Raw genomic sequence first — 18,376 nt, 5'->3', positions numbered from 1 at the left:
TGGAAAGGTCTTTTAGTCATAGGACAAATTTGATTTGGGTCGAAACATTCGACGCATCCGTGATAAAAACATCCCAGATATTCGAACACCCACTGTTCGCCGTTTACATTCGCATACCCATCTACAAAATATCGACCGATCTTCATCTCGCCTCTGTTGAGGGCGTGCGTGATATCAATATTTTGGCTATGCATTATCCACATCAAATATTGAATTGAGTCGTGAGAGAATGCTTTGAACTGTCGTCTATAATTATCGGTCGGGGTAATTGCTAGCGTGTTAGGAATTAAGAATTTACTGCGAAAAACTTTCATGCACGCTGATGCGATCGTCACGGCTTTAAACGGGTCTATTCCTGTGCTGTTTAAAAATTCCTCCCTGAATTTCTCACAACCCGTCGCTAAAATGTTAACGTCGTTTTTACAATACAGCAACGCCTGCTCTGTAAAATTAAAGGTTCCGCATCGCACTTTTTCATACCAATTAAAAAATTCAGCTCGTTGCGATGACGTCATGCGTTCCACACCATAAAATTTTGAATCAGGATATGGACCTACATAGTCCAGATTTTTAAAAGAGCTAAATGCGTGTGGAAAATAACCCTTTACCTGATCTTCGAAACCTAGCGATTTCGGGAATTTGCTCAGAGCCATTGTAAGAAAAGATATCGAATCGATATATCTCATATTATAGTCGGTATCTGTGAAACAGATGATTTTGCTGCCCTGCATAATAATTTCGTGTTTAACCCCCATGCAGATCATCTTGTTAATTAAGATGTATGAATCAAAGGCTCGTGCATTATGGGCTATAAAGGTAGCACCTTTGAAGCGTGGATTTCTGAAGTATTCGATGAAACGTTGCACGCAATCATCCCCTAACCATTCTTTTTCAAGGCCGTTTAATTTTGCGCATACCAGATATGCTTTATGGTTACCGTCCGCCCCTACGCAAGTTTCAAAATCATAATAGATTATTTGTTTGCATATCTGCTTGTTTTTGAGGGGTTGCATGTAACAATGATGAGGATTAAGCATCATGTCGCCCCCTTCCGGCAGCACCTGTTTACACATAACACATCGGGGCTGTATACACGCATGTTTTGATTTGTAGTACAATAGGCCGCATTTGTGACATTTTTTCCAAAGGTCGCAATTACTCTCATTCCCCCGATCGCTTTCTTTATGCTTAGCATAACATTCATCGTTTAGACACGATCTGTTACAATCGTGACAAATAACGATTTTTCGCCGTTGTTGTGTACATGAGGGGTTGAGACAGATCGCGCATCGTCCTTCACAATTATGAAGTCGCCAGTCTGAATGCCCCTTGTAACAGTGTCGGCAAAAGTAACCCTGTCCGATAAAACGTTCGATCCTTTTTATGCCATAATAATGTTCATTCAGCAATAACAAAAACAGAGTATCCTCTGATTTTGGATAATGCGTCTCAAAAAAAGACATGGGGCTACAATCATCGTTTCTGTAAAGAATTACCATTTTTCGTTTAATGTAGGTCTCGAATCTATGCACGTCTCGCAGACTGACGGATGTTTGACAGCTTAGCCCCACGCAATTTTGTAGATGCTCTGCTCTCTGCATTGCCTGAGCCGCCGTTAACGACCCGTCCAGCAAGAAGGCTAATGCTAGTGCAAAACATAGTTTGTTATTTTCATTGTGGGTCATATACAAACAATTTCTTTTCTTTCTCAAAATTTCTTCGTTTGTAGTTAACTGTAGCTTGCGTCTGATACCGCCTGCTCCACGCATATCCGGAACAACTTGTACTATCATTTGAATCTCATCGCTAGCTAAAATCTCTATATTAGATTGAGCTATATTTTCCATTAAATTATTAACCTCTTCGTTCAAAATATTTGGATCGTCGGTAAGACGTAGATAACAATTAGCGTTCCTATCACCGCTAATTAATTCTACTTGTACGATATCACCAGGACGTGTTGATCTAGTTACCTCGTCAATTAGCTCGTTTACATTTTCTCCTATATTTGTATAAAAAGTCGCAAAATCAAGGGGCTCATCGGACTCACGTGTATAAATACGTTTTCGGAATTCTGTATTATTAAAAACTGGTCTCATCGATCTAATAATACCCCCCGCACCCTCCTGTACATCCGCATCTATTGCCTGATTTTCGTCTATGCTTAGCGTAGGTAATTGGTGTTGCTGTGTTTCATTTGATTGTGGCACAATTGGTTGTTGCGCTTCGACTATGTGTGCCACCTGCTGGTTGGATTGAGGCGGTTCGGTTATGAAATGCACAGCGGGTTGTATTTCATTTGAATGCGTCAAATTGTGTAATTGGTGTTGCTGTGTTTCATTTGATTGTGGCACAATTGGTTGTTGTGCTTCGTCTATGTGTGCCACCTGCTGGTTGGATTGAGGCGGTTCGGTTATGAAATGCACAGCGGGTTGTATTTCATTTGAATGCGTCAAATTATGTAATTGGTGTTGCTGTGTTTCATTTGATTGTGGCACAATTGGTTGTTGTGCTACGTCTATGTGTGCCACCTGCTGGTTGGATTGAGGCGGTTCGGTTATGAAATGCACAGCGGGTTGTATTTCATTTGAATGCGTCAAATTATGTAATTGGTGTTGCTGTGTTTCATTTGATTGTGGCACAATTGGTTGTTGTGCTTCGACTATGTGTTGTGCTTCGACTATGTGTGCCACCTGCTGGTTGGATTGAGGCGGTTCGGTTATGAAATGCACAGCGGGTTGTATTTCATTTGAATGCGTCAAATTGTGTAATTGGTGTTGCTGTGTTTCATTTGATTGTGGCACAATTGGTTGTTGTGCTTCGTCTATGTGTGCCACCTGCTGGTTGGATTGAGGCGGTTCGGTTATGAAATGCACAGCGGGTTGTATTTCATTTGAATGCGTCAAATTATGTAATTGGTGTTGCTGTGTTTCATTTGATTGTGGCACAATTGGTTGTTGCGCTTCGTCTATGTGTGCCACCTGCTGGTTGGATTGAGGCGGTTCGGTTATGAAATGCACAGCGGGTTGTATTTCATTTGAATGCGTCAAATTATGTAATTGGTGTTGCTGTGTTTCATTTGATTGTGGCACAATTGGTTGTTGTGCTTCGACTATGTGTTGTGCTTCGTCTATGTGTGCCACCTGCTGGTTGGATTGAGGCGGTTCGGTTATGAAATGCACAGCGGGTTGTATTTCATATGAATCGTCTATTCCCAATCCGTCACCAAATGCCAGAGCGGATGGGAGTGATATTTCATTAGCTACATCGTTATCTGAAATAACATGTGTCTGTACTTCATGATTTTCATCTCCGTTTGAATTTGCTCGGTTAAGTCTAGCCAGAGCCGCGTCTAGAGGGCTGAAGAAGTCTTCAAAATCATCAATTTGTCTTATAGACGCAAAGGGATCATTTATCTGATTTACAATTTCCTCCAATTCGGTCGGTATATTACACGTCTCAGGCATATCATAGCGTTCCATTGTAAGGTTTTAAAAATTATTAATAATAGATTGTACAATACGCATAGTCGTTTCTAAACGTGTAATGCGCCTGGCCGCCTCTATCCGCTCACGAATACAAACTTCCTGATGAAAGCTGCATCTTGTTCGGCACCCCCGTTCGGTTGGATTCGGTCGGTGTCTTCTCGTCCTGCGACGCCCTGTCGATGCTCGCTCGTCGGCTTCACCGGGGGCTGTTTCCAACGTCGACTCAACGGCTTGACCACCGTCCTCGGCAGAGACCCCTTCACTATCTGTAAAATAGTATATTCATTTTATCGGTATAAATAGATTGCTTTTATCTTAAAAAAGTAAAACAAAACAATCTGGTCTCTATGCATTATGGGTAATGTAGTATTTCAAAACATTACGTCGTTTCATATTTCTACTATAACAATAAACGAAGGCGTTTTATCTTATTATATAATTCTCTTTAATAATAAATATCAATCGCTCACCACTCGTTGTCACGTATCTGCTAATATTTATCCTGGCTCGGCCTGAAACGAGGGGAATAGGAGCCGCTTCCAGTGCGTTAGCGCTCTACCGGCGTCGTCGGAAACAGCTCCCGGTTCTTCTTCGCCTCTTCCGCTCGCGACCGGCCTCGAGTCCTCGTCAGCCAAAACACTGACCTCTCCCGTTGGATTTCTCCAGAGTAAAGGAAACGATTGTAACTCTTTGTGCAGAACTGAAAGCTCCTTTGCTTTTATAGAATCTAGAAAATAAAAACAAAATATACATTAAAATTCAATATACTACAATTTTAGACTAAACACAGATTCTTACCGTAATCCTCCTTTGTAAAATCGTCGTCGCTAAAGTCGAACTGCTGAGGACCTTTTAAAACAATTTCCTATATTAAATTAAGAAGAATAATACGAATAATTAAAATTTAGTAAACTCACGAGCATCGTACACTTGAGCGGTCGTTGTAACAGTATCTGTAAGATATGAAAAATAATAGCGAAATAGTTTTATATCTTCTATACAAATAAACCGATAAAAATAATAATAAAAAGATCATTACCTTTCACCATCTTGATTGCCGTTTTTTTTCAGAGACCCCCAAAAGACAAACTTCTTGGTAAATCCAAGGTAGGGTTGAACTGATGACGCGATACGGTGAAAACGTAGATTATATGTTTAAGAGGAATGTGTAGCTCCTCCTTGTCTCGCTCGCTCAATAACCATATGTAGTAACATCCTTTGCCCAATAGATGGCGCCGTTTACCGCAGCTTGAGGGGGTCGCAACTCACTAGCTCCTAGTCACAATTTTTTTTATTTTTAAAAAAAGAAAAACCCCATTGAATGAGACACGACTACGTATTCTGAAGCATCGGTAAGTCTCTTTTTATTTATTTAAAAAACATAAAACAAATGGATAACATTTTTTAATATTCACTTTAACTAGATTAAGTGAGCCTCATACTAATTTACATTCACGCAGGCCCATCCGGGGTGTGAAGATTGGTCGTTTCCCACCGTTTGGTACATTTTATCAGTATTCGTGTGAAAAATTTCATGAATACAAGGGCTCGTTTTCCCCATAATACTTCAAAAGCTGGTAGGATCCTTCCTGTAAGATAAAAAAAAGTTTTTTATCACCTGGACAACAAAGCTACTGTTTGGGGGTTCAAAGGAAGTACGTAGACAATCGGTGGGGGGTGACCGGAATCAATTGTTTGTTAAAGGGGTGGGGGGACCGGAAAACAACAAAGCTACTGTTTGGGGGGTTCAAAGGAAGTACGTATACAATCGGTGGGGGGTGACCGGAACCCTATGTTTGTTAAAGGGGGTGGGGGGACCGGAAAACATGTGTTTGATGTTGTGGGAAACAGAATGTCATCAATCATTTTTGACAGAAGCCGTCCTGGGGTTCTGATTGGCTAGGACGATGAGGGGGGTGGCTTCCAACCTCTGATTGGTTAAGACGATGAGGGGGGTGGGGTGGGGGGTGCAGAATGTCATCAATCATTTTTGACAGAAGCCGTCCTGGGGTTCTGATTGGTTAAGAAGGTGGCAAGTTGGTAGGGCTTAATTCAAAATAACGGCTTCTGATTGGCTAAGATGCCGGAAGGGGGCGGGGCTTACTTCAAAGGGCTATTTATGGGGGGCAATAAATCACTTTTTGACATTTGCCGTCCTTTACATATATATAACATGGTATACACTACATAACATTTTTAATTCCAGCTATACCTGCAAAAAACAAAACATTGCTCTGCAAAATGAATTCTCGTGATATTTGTGAGTTCACAAATTCCCAAGAATACATCTTATACCAAGCCCGTTGGTTTCCATTTAAATTATTTATTATTTTGATAAGGCCATGTTAAATAAAACAGATTATTAATGTAACGGCATTTAATTAAAATAAAATTAAAACGTAAATATTCATATTTTTCTAATGCACAAAATTAGAGCAAGTAGTTTCTTATTTACAGCATTGGTACTTTTGACTGTCTAAAATTGGTACTGTGTGAATTACTCAACTGAATCGAAAATTAATGTGAATCATGAATCAAATCGAATCAGGCCCTTGTGACCCGAATCGATTTGGGAACTCTGAATCGATACCCAGCCCTAATTGCAACATCTTACATAACTCACAGAGAACCACATATGCCCAAGACTTTCCCACATTTTTTAACATTTTTAAACATTTTTTAGATGTCAAATGACTGGTAAGTTGTTTCTTTCTTTTTTAATACAGGTCGGAAAAAGCACTTATGATGTTTCTGTCTATTTTTTTCTACTTTTGCAAAATAACAGAATTTTTCACTGCATCATAAGTTTAGTGGAGTGGTCGACATGTTGCGGGTAAACACACTGGCTCCGATTGGCTGCCATGACTGCCAGTCATAATCGCCTATCTCGCCACGGAGCTTTCCCCAACCAGCAACCTTTTTGTGAATCCACAGTGTGCCAGGATTACGCAGTAGTAAGTTCATACATCTAAGAAACACGAAGGAACTTTCAGTTTACGTTGATTATGGACAAAAATGGTAACGTTATGCCTGAAGGAAGACCACATTTCCCATGAGTACAAGCACATTGTGTCGTTCTTTTAGTTCATGCCAGTGAGTGAAAACCAGGTCAGTGTTGATCCTTGACTGTCCTTTTATCCGGGTAATTTTCCATTTTTTTTTGCCAGGAAAGCAGTAATCGCGCGTCAACATTCAAATTGACTTCTGTCTTTGTAACGAATGGGGAAAGGAGCAAATGATGTATGCCATAAAGCAGTCAGTACGTGTAGTTTTTTTTGTATGGCAGTGTTCCTACCATCCTCCTTAAAGTTGCTTAGTGCCAGTAAAAATGATACAGACCCCCTCAGGCCAAGGCAAAGGTACCATTCAACTAGTTTTAAGTCAACAGAACAATTAATAAACATATTTTAAGGTTGAAAAGGTCCTTAGTGCTACTTAAATTGTAATGCGTCACATTTAACCTCCAATAACAATAACGGCATTTCAAAAAGGGAAAAATAATGTATACGATTATGTTAATGAAAAAAAAACAAAAAACGAGTTAACTAACACTAATTAGTTTAAACTGGGTTATTACCAACACTGAGTACTATGCACTCGATGCACAAATAGCCGTGACGTAATTCCGGGCAAATTTATGAGCGCACCGCCCTTTCCGGTCGTGGCGATTGCCATTTGTTTTCCTTCTGAGAACCTCACCAGTTGTCAGCGTTTTGGAGTATATTTTCATCATTTTTTCTTATGAGTGTGGTTGCGTGCATTTGTCAAGGCATCGCAGAAGAGGCGAGACGACAGTACATCGAGCAATCACTGCTGTGTACGCAGATAGACAGGTTTAACTCCTTAAACCTTGTTTTCTCCCCTCTTATGCTAACGCTAACCACCGGAGACACTTTGTGTGAACTTGTTAACATCGGCAGGGATAACTACTCGATCGCACAAGGGCGCCGTTTGTTAACAGTAGAACCAGAGCTGTATTTTGGAAGTTAAACTTTATTCACGTGCCTGTATGAAAATTCCCATGCTGCCATTTTATTGTATTAAAAACATGAAAAAATTACGAGTCATTATTCTTTACCTCTGACAACGCTGTCGGATTTCCATAGTAAGCACGTTTCAGCATGTCACCATGGGCTGACATGAAAAAAATAAATAGCAAGGAAAGGCATTACATCTGATTCAAAATATTGACGACGTCGGTGAAGAGACATGGCGAAGAGGAGGCTTCAGACCAGAGAGGGTTGGTTGGTTTATTGAACATATTAACATATTACAAAATATAAGTTGAAGTTAAAATAAAAAATTGAAGAAAGAAAATAATTCATTGTCATAAATTACATGTTCAAAAGGAGTAGGAAGAAGAGTAATAATTGATCTAGTCCTACTCCCTATTCTATCATGTTAATGTACTAAATAAACTATTCTTATCTCATAACGTGTCATTAAATTAAAAAAAGAAAAAGAAATAAATAGAAATGGAACAATAAAAATCTTAGATGCCAGTTAGCCGGCAGGTTCCATCTGAAGATTCAACACCTCACCTATACACCGTCTGACTGGAAAGAGGATATTTTGTAGACCCGTAGAGGAGCTACTATACGTAATTTACATTAAAAAATAAAATAAAATAAAATTAAAAAAAAGCTTTTCTTGCTACTCAAACAGCTTGTAATTTCGTGTAATAATCATCATTTTAATTAATTGAGTCATTGCCAGAGCTTAAGCCGTCAAAATTACGATTCTGGGAGATCTGATTAGTAGTTTTAAAATTCTAATAGACATAGTGTTATAGTAAGGAGCGGCCCCTGTTCTTTTTGAGTGGGCTAAGGATTTAGGATTGGCGTTTTCCATCACTTTAACAGTGAGTTCCGCTGAAGTCTCCCTGCACCGGAAGGGCGGGTGCCCTCATCAGGCGAATGCGGAAGTGAATTGTGCATATAGTCCATATACAATTATTTGTTTGTAAATCCAAAAATGTGCTTCTAAAATTAACTTTTTTTTTCTTTTTGTTTTTTGTGGTGAGCGAAGTGGTGTACAGCAGATGTGAAGGTTACCTGAAGTTTTTGCAGAAGAATCACATCGCCAATCTTGTCTTTCTCATGTTTGGCCTGTTTGGCTTTCCAGAACTGCTTCTGTGCGGAGTAGCGACTCATCGGACACACCTTAAACAGGCAGTCTGACCAGGGGAAAAAATGTTACACCGCTATTTTAATAATAAATAATAATAAACATAATAATTCTAATAATAATAATACATTGAATTCATACAGCTTTTCAAAAGAACAAATATGCTTTTCAGTTTAGAGTAAGTATACAATAAACAAAAATATACAAACATACATGAATCAAACAAAAGGAAACCGAACAAGTACAGCTGAAAAGGCAAAAGTCCATTGTTTCTGTCAATGACATAAGTTGATGTGTGTAGTGTAGATAATTTGAGCTGGTGTTGGCTCCGTTTCCACTGATGCGATTATTGCAAATTAAAGTTGGTGTGGAATAGATGTCATTTGAATTTGGTTTTGTAAATAGAGGAGTCAACAGTCTTCATTGATATCTTAGGGGAGTGAATTCCAAAGGGTGGGGGTGACAACAGCGAATGAATGCTCTGTAGCCCCAGGTTTGGTGTCTGGTCCTGAGGACGGCCAGGAGGTTGTTGTCAGAGGAGGGTATGGGGAGGGATGTTGGGGTGGAGCAAGTCTTTAAGGTAAGTGAGGGCCTGGTTATGTATGGAAGCCTAAAAGTGTCAAAATTCAATAAATAAATAAAGTCATTTTGAAATAAATATCCTGTCGATAAATAACAGACAATTAGGTAATATGGCCATTACATTTTAAAATGAGAAGTGTTATGCTATTCTTTAATATGTAACAAATATTTTATTTGGATTAATATTTCATAATGAGTAGTCGAGTGGTTAGCACGTCCGCTTCCCAGTTCTGAGGTCTCTGGTTCGAGTCCAGGCTCGGACCTTCCTGGGTGGAGTTTGCATGTTCTCCCCGTGCCCGCGTGGGTCTTCTCCGGGTACTCCGGTCTCCTCCCACATTCCAAAGACATGCATGGCAGGTTAATTGGGCGCTCCGAATTGTCCCTAGGTGTGTGTGTGAGTGTGGATGGTTGTTCGTCTCTGTGTGCCCTGCGATTGGTTGGCAACCAGTCCAGGGTGTCCCCCGCCTACTGCCCAGAGCCAGCTGAGATAGGCGCCAGCAGCCCCCGCGACCCTTGTGAGGAATAAGCGGTCAAGAAAATGGATGGATTGATGGATTTCATAATGATTATTTAACAACGTCATACTTTTGAAAAATAATGACATTTAATTTATTTTTCAAGGTTTTATAAGATGAGAAAACGTTGTTTTCCAAAGTCAGTTTTAATTTCATAATGTCCTTTTCCACAATGGTCTTCTTTTACATAATGGCGTTTTACAGCCGAATGACTTGGTCTGTCAATCAAATGACATGAGGCGGAGCCAGTTACGTGATTGGCTGAGTCCCTTATACAGACATGAGCAGCAGCACTTGCAGTATCGAGAGTTTGGAGAGTTTAGTGCCTGATGAGGAGCCAGGGTTGCTAAAAAGCGTGGATGCAGGAGATAGGTCACTTTCAGAAGTACTCCAAGAAGTAGCAAATCGTTCAAAATCGGAACGTAAAGGCCTTGTTAAACTTCGGCGTCAGGCTCCGGCGTAGGCGTCACGGCGATCTATATGGAGTTTAATTAGGGCCAAAAGTTTTGTACTTGAAAAAATGAAACTTGAAACTGAAAATTGTTGTGTTGATCTTGAATTTCACAATATATAAAAAGGTATTCAAAATAAAAATATTAATAATAATAATAATAATAATAATAATAATAATAATAAAAAAATTCGGGTCAAAATTAATTTTGATTCACTTCGGTCCTGCCTTTGAATAAATTATTTATTTTCATTTTTTCCTTCCATATATATTTTGACATTTGAGGTCTTATTTTTTTCAGTTGCATGTTTTTTTCTTTTCAGATTCAGATCTTATTTTTGGGGGTTTCAACACATTTTTTCAGTTTCAAAACTTTTTTTTTTTTCACTTTCAAATCGTTTTTCACTTTCAGATCTTTTTTTTCAGTTTCAAGTCTCTTTTTTTTTCAGTTTCAGACTTTTGACCCGAATGTTACGTGGGGGCGTGGTGTCAACTGAGCGGGGCGTGGAATCATGAGTGACAGCTGCACAAAAGCGCTTTGGAAACACCCCCCAGTGACAGTGCCTTCAGGGAACGTAGGAATTAAGAGAACTCTTAACTCAACATATATACCCCATATTCGTGTGATTGGCAGCATATGAATTAATGCCAGTGACAAAATTCCACTTCAAAGTCTGTTTTAGACAGTACTGAGCACCAATTACGGTCTAGCAGCAATAGGTTGTGCCAGGTTTGCCGTACAAAAGCGACGTTTAAGCGTCTAATATGTCCGGTGTCGATGTCGGCATTGTGAACGTCTCAGTTCTCCTATCTGTTGCTCATGCTAGTTGTATACATTGACAGGGAGCCACAAACTGAGAAATGAGATACTTGCAGTGTGCTTTTAGCTTAGCTGGTGTGTTGGCTGTGGGACATACCTGTGTCGTTTGAATCCATGCATTGGATCGTCACGGGAGTTATTCTTTGGGTCGCGCGCAATACCAATTCTTTTGGCTCGCGTGCAGTACCAACGCCGGCCCGGGACATACAAGTGCACCAAGAGGACTCGATAGCCATGGGATATACAGAGATGTACGGCACCGGCTTCTGCTAACTGTCTCCAGTTGCATGTTGTCACTCGTTGTGCGCGACTGCGCGCGCGTGCCGCGTCGCGAGCACGGCGTTGACGGTAGGCTCCCCCCAAAAAAGGTGCGTAACGTCTTTGCATTATGTTTACAACATCCGGGGAATGAAATAAAAAGGTATTCAAAATAAAAATAAGCATGTGAAAAAAATTTTGGGGTCAAAATTAATTTTGATTCACTTCGGTCCTGACTTTGAATAAAATATTTATTTTCAATTTTTGCTTCCATATATATTTTGACATTTGAGGTCTTATTTTTTTCAGTTGCATGTTTTTTTTCTTTTCAGATTCAGATATTTTTTTGGGTTTCAACGCATTTTTTCAGTTTCAAAACTTTTTTTTTTACTTTCAAATCGTTTTTCACTTTCAGATCTTTTTTTTTTTCAGTTTCAAGTCTCTTTTTTTTTTCAGTTTCAGACTTTTGACCCGAATGTTACGTGGGGGCGTGGTGTCAACTGAGTGGGGCGTGGAATCATGAGTGACAGCTGCACAAAAGTGCTTTGGAAACACCCCCCAGTGACAGTGCCTTCAGGGAACGTAGGAATTAAAAGAACTCTTAACATATATACACCATATTCGTGTGTTTGGCAGCATGTGAATTGATATCAGTGACAGAAATTCCACTTCAAAGTCTGTTTTAGACAGTACTGAGTACCAATTACGGTCTAGCAGCAATAGGTTGTGCCAGGTTTGCCGTACAACAGCGACGTTTAAGCGTCTAATATGTCCGATGTCGGCATTGTGAACGCATCGTATTCTCCCGCTGGCGTCCGGCCGGTTGCCGTCAGGACAACCGAATGCACGGGTGAGACATGCTAAATAAGTGTTGCAAAATCATAACAAACAGTAAGGGGCTGTTTTTTGTGACAACATATTTTTTGGCGTGACGCATTATAAATGGGGGACTTTGTCAAAGCTGAGCTAACGTTAGCATGAAGTATCGGCCACAAGCAAGCACTGCGTTTGTAAACAACTGAGGTAAAGCGAGCCACCTTTTGTTTTTACGCGGTCAACTCCGCCGCACTTCATTTTTTTCTGTTCGCCCTTTTGTAGGATTTACGTTAGTGTGCTCGAAGAGACGCTTTCACGGAGAACGACATCCGCTGTTACGGAGAACGACGTCCGCTTTTCAAAATAAAGGATCGGTTTTCAAAAATAAAATTCAAACGCAGTTTAAAAAAGATGTTTGTTTTTATTATTATTATTATCAGTTTAAAATATGTTTCACTATAACACAGTACCAATTCACATTTCACTGGGAATGCACTCTTCTGGGTGATATTGAGCAATAACATTGATATGTACAATATTAAGTTCATTTAAAATGAAGGAAAGGTTGAAATGGAGAAAAAAAAAAAAGAGATGTGTGTCATTGAGCAGACATTTCACTATGAGCCAGTACTAATTTGGGGCCAATAGGTCACATGACCTAGAAGCTATTAAGCAAAAATGCTAATATTTATAGAAAGTAGGGGTGGGACAAAAAACCGATTCGACCGAACCATCGTTCGTCAAGGGGAGCTAAACGACCGTATCGGTAGGAGACTTGTCAACCGATACAAAATCCGCCGGGAATCCTTAGATACATTGCTTGTAAAGCTGTGGACCGGTGTTCCGACAAACCAGCATACCCGTCGAAGTAGCATACCTCACACATCTGCGCACGCGCTACGCATGCGCAGTAGGCAATTACATCATCACGCTGTCGAACTCGTCGGAGCAGCATACCTCGGCTGACAAGTAAATAAAAGTATGCAATAACTGATTATTTAGAACTGCATTTTACTTCGTTTTGTAATTATTTTATACAGTGAAAGTATCCAGAGAGTAAGTTTTGTTCTGCAGTTAGCGTCGTGGATCACTGTGCGTTTTTATTATGGCACAGTGACAGTTAGATGCTTGTACTAATTCAAAAACAATTTTGGGGCTTCACTAATGTGTGTTTTTTCTTCTTATTTTAAGGTGCAATGTGAATTCTGTCTGCGGTGGACACATGCTGAATGTGCAGTATAACGTTTTTAAGTGTAAAAAAAATGCAACTTAAATTGCTGACTTGCTACAGCCATCGTAGTTTGGAATCTTTTGAGACGTAGGATGTGTAGTTTTTGTCACTTTATGTTTTTGTACTTTTAGCAAACTGGCAACGTGTATTGTAGTTTTTACATAAAATATGTTTCATAGTCCTCCTGCATCGGTTTTCATTTTGAATTCAACAATAAAGCTCATTTTTTCGAGTCTTCTCAAATGTTTCTTTCAAAATTAAGCAATGGTGTTCCAACTGGCAAATTCTCTCACAGCCTGCAAAATCTGTTCAATTAAATCTAGACAATTTTCTGTCATGTAGACAACTATCATACATAATGGGTATCGCTGGAGCCAATATTTTGTTGTTTGATCATAATGTTGCCTTTTACACTAATTAGAAATGACAATTGTGTCATCTAGTGGGCAGTTCGTGTGCAAGTCATTATAATGTGCATTCAGCCTCAGTTTGGTGAGCAAACTGTCATCCGCGCCTGCATATGGTTTTTGTTTGATTTATTGACAACAGTTTGTTTTGATATATAAAAAATAAAAAATATATAAAAATGTTATGTATGACGACCCTGTGCACATAAGCCTACACCTGAACGCAGCAGTCAGCAAAATGAACACAACGGAATGAGACTCGAAGACTTAAATCATCTAAAAATACAGAAATTTATGCAAATCATTTGTGGGAGCGCGTTGGCATATTGTCCTCTGAAGTTTTAATGTGGCTCTATAGTTGACCTTATTTTTTTTCTTGACTAGTAGACTAAGGCAACAATGTGCTGTGGGTGCCCATTTCAGCCATCAAAAAAGCATACCGATGTTACAATCAGCCGTCAGAACAGCATGCTCGTGTTAAAACTAACTATACATATGCTTCTTTGGTAGCTCTAGTGTTTTTAATATGCATCTGTGTTTAGCCTAATTGGAGTGTATTATTATCATTTACGGGATCGTCGTAACGTAGGAATGCTATTCTGACTACGTATGCTAGCCCGATAGAGGCAGCTGTCAGATCTGCATACGGGTATGCTGATCCGACGAGGTATGCTGATCCGACAGAACACCGGATATCGCGTGGCTGTTAATCGGTTGCGAGTGAGGCTTTATGGTTTTCATTCTGCGCCGTGCTCTTCTTGTTTTGTTTACATTTCAGTAGCATCACTATTCAAGCTACTTCGTGTTTACAGAGAGCTAGCAAAGTAGCGCTCAGAGACGCTTCATTCCCCGGATGTTGTAAACATAATGCAAAGACGTTACGCACCTTTTTTGGGGGGAGCCTACCGTCAACGCCGTGCTCGCGACGCGGCACGCGCGCGCAGTCGCGCACAACGAGTGACAACATGCAACTGGAGACAGTTAGCAGAAGCCGGTGCCGTACATCTCTGTATATCCCATGGCTATCGAGTCCTCTTGGTGCACTTGTATGTCCCGGGCCGGCGTTGGTACTGCACGCGAGCCAAAAGAATTGGTATTGCGCGCGACCCAAAGAATAACTCCCGTGACGATCCAATGCATGGATTCAAACGACACAGGTATGTCCCACAGCCAACACACCAGCTAAGCTAAAAGCACACTGCAAGTATCTCATTTCTCAGTTTGTGGCTCCCTGTCAATGTATACAACTAGCATGAGCAACAGATAGGAGAACTGAGACGTTCACAATGCCGACATCGACACCGGACATATTAGACGCTTAAACGTCGCTTTTGTACGGCAAACCTGGCACAACCTATTGCTGCTAGACCGTAATTGGTGCTCAGTACTGTCTAAAACAGACTTTGAAGTGGAATTTTGTCACTGGCATTAATTCATATGCTGCCAATCACACGAATATGGGGTATATATGTTGAGTTAAGAGTTCTCTTAATTCCTACGTTCCCTGAAGGCACTGTCACTGGGGGGTGTTTCCAAAGCGCTTTTGTGCAGCTGTCACTCATGATTCCACGCCCCGCTCAGTTGACACCACGCCCCCACGTAACATTCGGGTCAAAAGTCTGAAACTGAAAAAAAAAGAGACTTGAAACTGAAAAAAAAGATCTGAAAGTGAAAAACGATTTGAAAGTGAAAAAAAAAAAAGTTTTGAAACTGAAAAAATGTGTTGAAACCCCCAAAAATAAGATCTGAATCTGAAAAGAAAAAAACATGCAACTGAAAAAAATAAGACCTCAAATGTCAAAATATATATGGAAGGAAAAAATGAAAATAAATAATTTATTCAAAGGCAGGACCGAAGTGAATCAAAATTAATTTTGACCCGAATTTTTTTATTATTATTATTATTATTATTATTATTATTAATATTTTTATTTTGAATACCTTTTTATATATTGTGAAATTCAAGATCAACACAACAATTTTCAGTTTCGAGTTTTATTTTTTCAAGTACAAAACGTTTGGCCCTAATTTAACTCCATAGATCTAGGCTCAAACAGGTGGTCCCACCCACTGACTTTGATTGACAGACCAAGTCATTCGGCTGTAAAACGCCATTATGGAAAAGAAGACCATTGTGGAAAAGGACATTAGGAAATAAAAACTGACTTTGTAAAATGTTTTCTTATCTTATAATACCTTGAAAAATAAATTAAATGTCATTATTTTTCAAAAGTATGACATTGTTAAAATAATCATTATGAAATATTTATTCAAAATAAAATATTTGTTACATATTAAAGAATAGTATAACACTTTCATAATAATACTAACGCCTCATTTTAAAATTTAATGGCCATATACATATTATTTCTCAAAAGGATAGTTATTTCAAAAAGGCCCTTTTATTTATTGAATTTTGACACATTTGGGCTTCCATAGTTATGAAGGGCTTTATGGGTGTGTAGGGGAATTTTAAATTTGAAGCAGAAAGTATGCCAATGAAGGTTTTGGACAGGGGGTGATGTCACGGGAACAGAACTCAATGCGAGATTTGATAAAAGCATAGATGAGGGTATCAGCCTGAGAGAGAGAGAGAGAGAGAGAGAGAGAGAGAGAGAGAGAGAGAGAGAGAGAGAGAGAGAGAGAGAGAGAGAGAGAGAGAGAGATGGGCGATATTCTGAAGGTGAAAGAAAGGAAGCTGTTTTTGTCACTAACACAGCAAAACCACCTGTTAGATTTAACACTAGAAAAGTGTTTATATGTGTCCACACCAATGAGTGTAAAGCTTACATTTTTCAGTGTTACTTTTTTCACTTTTTCACTTTTTTTTTTTTTACTCCAACACTGTATGGTGTTAAAAATCTACACTGGTAAACACTGAGTAGTATTGAAAGTTGATGTTTAAAAACCACGAGTATACTGCATTAGCTCGTGTTAAAATTTACCCAGGATTCTCGGCTCCCACCTGCACAGAGCGGCGGCCATCTTGGCCAATTGATTAGGTACACCTGGGATTCTCACCAGAAAATTACCCGACCTGAACAGGAAATGACCATATTTCAACAGGAAGTGACCTGGAATTTACCTAAAATCAACAGGAAGTGACCGAGAACTGACTTAAAATCAACAGGAAGTGATCTGATTTCAATAAGAAGTGATCCAGAAATTATCTGTTTTCAACAGGAAGTGACCTGATTTCAACAGGAAGTGATCCAGAGCTGACCTAAAATCAACAGGAAGTGACATGATTTCAACAGGAAATTACCTGTTTCAACAGGAAATGACCCAGAATTGACCTGATTTCAACAGGAAGAGACCTGGAAGTGACTTAAAATCAACAGGATGTGACCCAGAAGTGACCTGATTTCAATAGGAAGTGACCTATTTCAACAGGAAGTGACCTGTTTCAACAGGAAGTGACTGAATTTGAACAGAAAGTGACCCAGATCTGACCTAAAATCAACAGAAAGTGACCTGGAACTGACCTGATTTCAACAGGAAGTGACCCAGAACTGACCTAAAATCAACAGGAAGTCACCTGATTTCATTAGCATGGTAATTAGCACACTAATACTAACTTAGCATATTAATGCTACTGCTAATTTAGCATGGTCTTCGGTCGGTCGTGAAGTTGGTCTAAAATTTTTCTCATAATGGTCTTAAAAAAAAAAAAAAGTCGAAAAAATTTCAGAGTGATTCCTGCAAGAACCCTGCACCCAGGATTCTCGGCTCCCGCCTGCACAGAGCGGCGGCCATCATGGCCAATTGATTAGGTACGCCTGGGATTCTCACCAGATAATTACCCGACCTGAACAGGAAATGACCATATTTCAACTGGAAGAGACCCTGAAGTGACATGATTTCAACAGGAAGTGACTTAAAATCAAAAGGAAGTAACCTTATTTCAACAGGAAGTGACTTGATTTCAACAGGACATGACCCAGAAGTGATTTCAACAGGAAGTGACCTGTTTTTAAACAGGAAGTGACCCAGAACTGACTTAAAATCAACAGGAAGTGACCTGTTTCAACAGGTAGTGACTTGATTTCAACAGGAAGTGACCTGGAAGTGACCTAAAATCAATAGGAAGTGACCTGATTTCAACAGGAATTGACACAGAACTGTCTTAAAATCAATAGGAAGTGACCTGTTTCAACAGGAAGTGACTGGATTTCAACAGGAAGTGACCCAGAAGTGACCTGATTTCAACAGGAAGTGATCTAGTTTCAATAGGAAGTGACCCAGAACTGACTTAAAATCAATAGGAAGTGACCTGATTTCAACAGGAAGTGACTTAATTTCAACAGTAAATGACCAAGAATTGAGTTAAAACCAACAGGAAGTGACCAGATTTCAACAGGAAGTGACCCAGAAGTGACCTGATTTTAACAGGAAGTGATCAGATTTCAACAGGAAGTGACCCGGAAGTGACTTGATTTCAACAGGAAGTGAGCTGATTTCAATAGGAAGTGACCTGGAAGTGACCTAAAATCAACAGTAAGTGACCTGATTTCAATAGGAAGTGACCCAGAACTGACCTGATTTTAACAAGTGACCTGATTTCAACAGGAAATGAACCAGAACTCACCTAAAATCAACAGAAAGTGACTTGATTTCGACAGGAAGTGACCTGCTAATGCTAATGCATGCTAATGCTAACTTAGAATGTTATTGCAAATAA

The 18,376-nt window shown here is 39.6% G+C and overlaps 1 protein-coding gene across 2 annotated transcripts in view; it reads right to left on the bottom strand.

Moving 5' to 3' along the window:
- Nucleotides 1-18,376, bottom strand: part of itpr3 (inositol 1,4,5-trisphosphate receptor, type 3) — an 841,532-nt gene that overhangs the window by 783,482 nt on the left and 39,674 nt on the right. For both annotated transcript variants that reach the window (XM_077515178.1, XM_077515179.1), the window contains exon 3: nt 8,543-8,664. In XM_077515178.1, coding sequence (XP_077371304.1) covers nt 8,543-8,664 — 122 coding nt within the window. The remainder of the gene's footprint in view (nt 1-8,542; nt 8,665-18,376) is intronic.

The sequence above is a fragment of the Festucalex cinctus genome, chromosome 2, assembly GCF_051991245.1.
Source record: "Festucalex cinctus isolate MCC-2025b chromosome 2, RoL_Fcin_1.0, whole genome shotgun sequence".
Lineage (NCBI taxonomy): Eukaryota > Metazoa > Chordata > Actinopteri > Syngnathiformes > Syngnathidae > Festucalex > Festucalex cinctus.
Note: the sequence above shows the minus strand (reverse complement) of the source record. Positions and strands in the feature narration are given on the sequence as shown.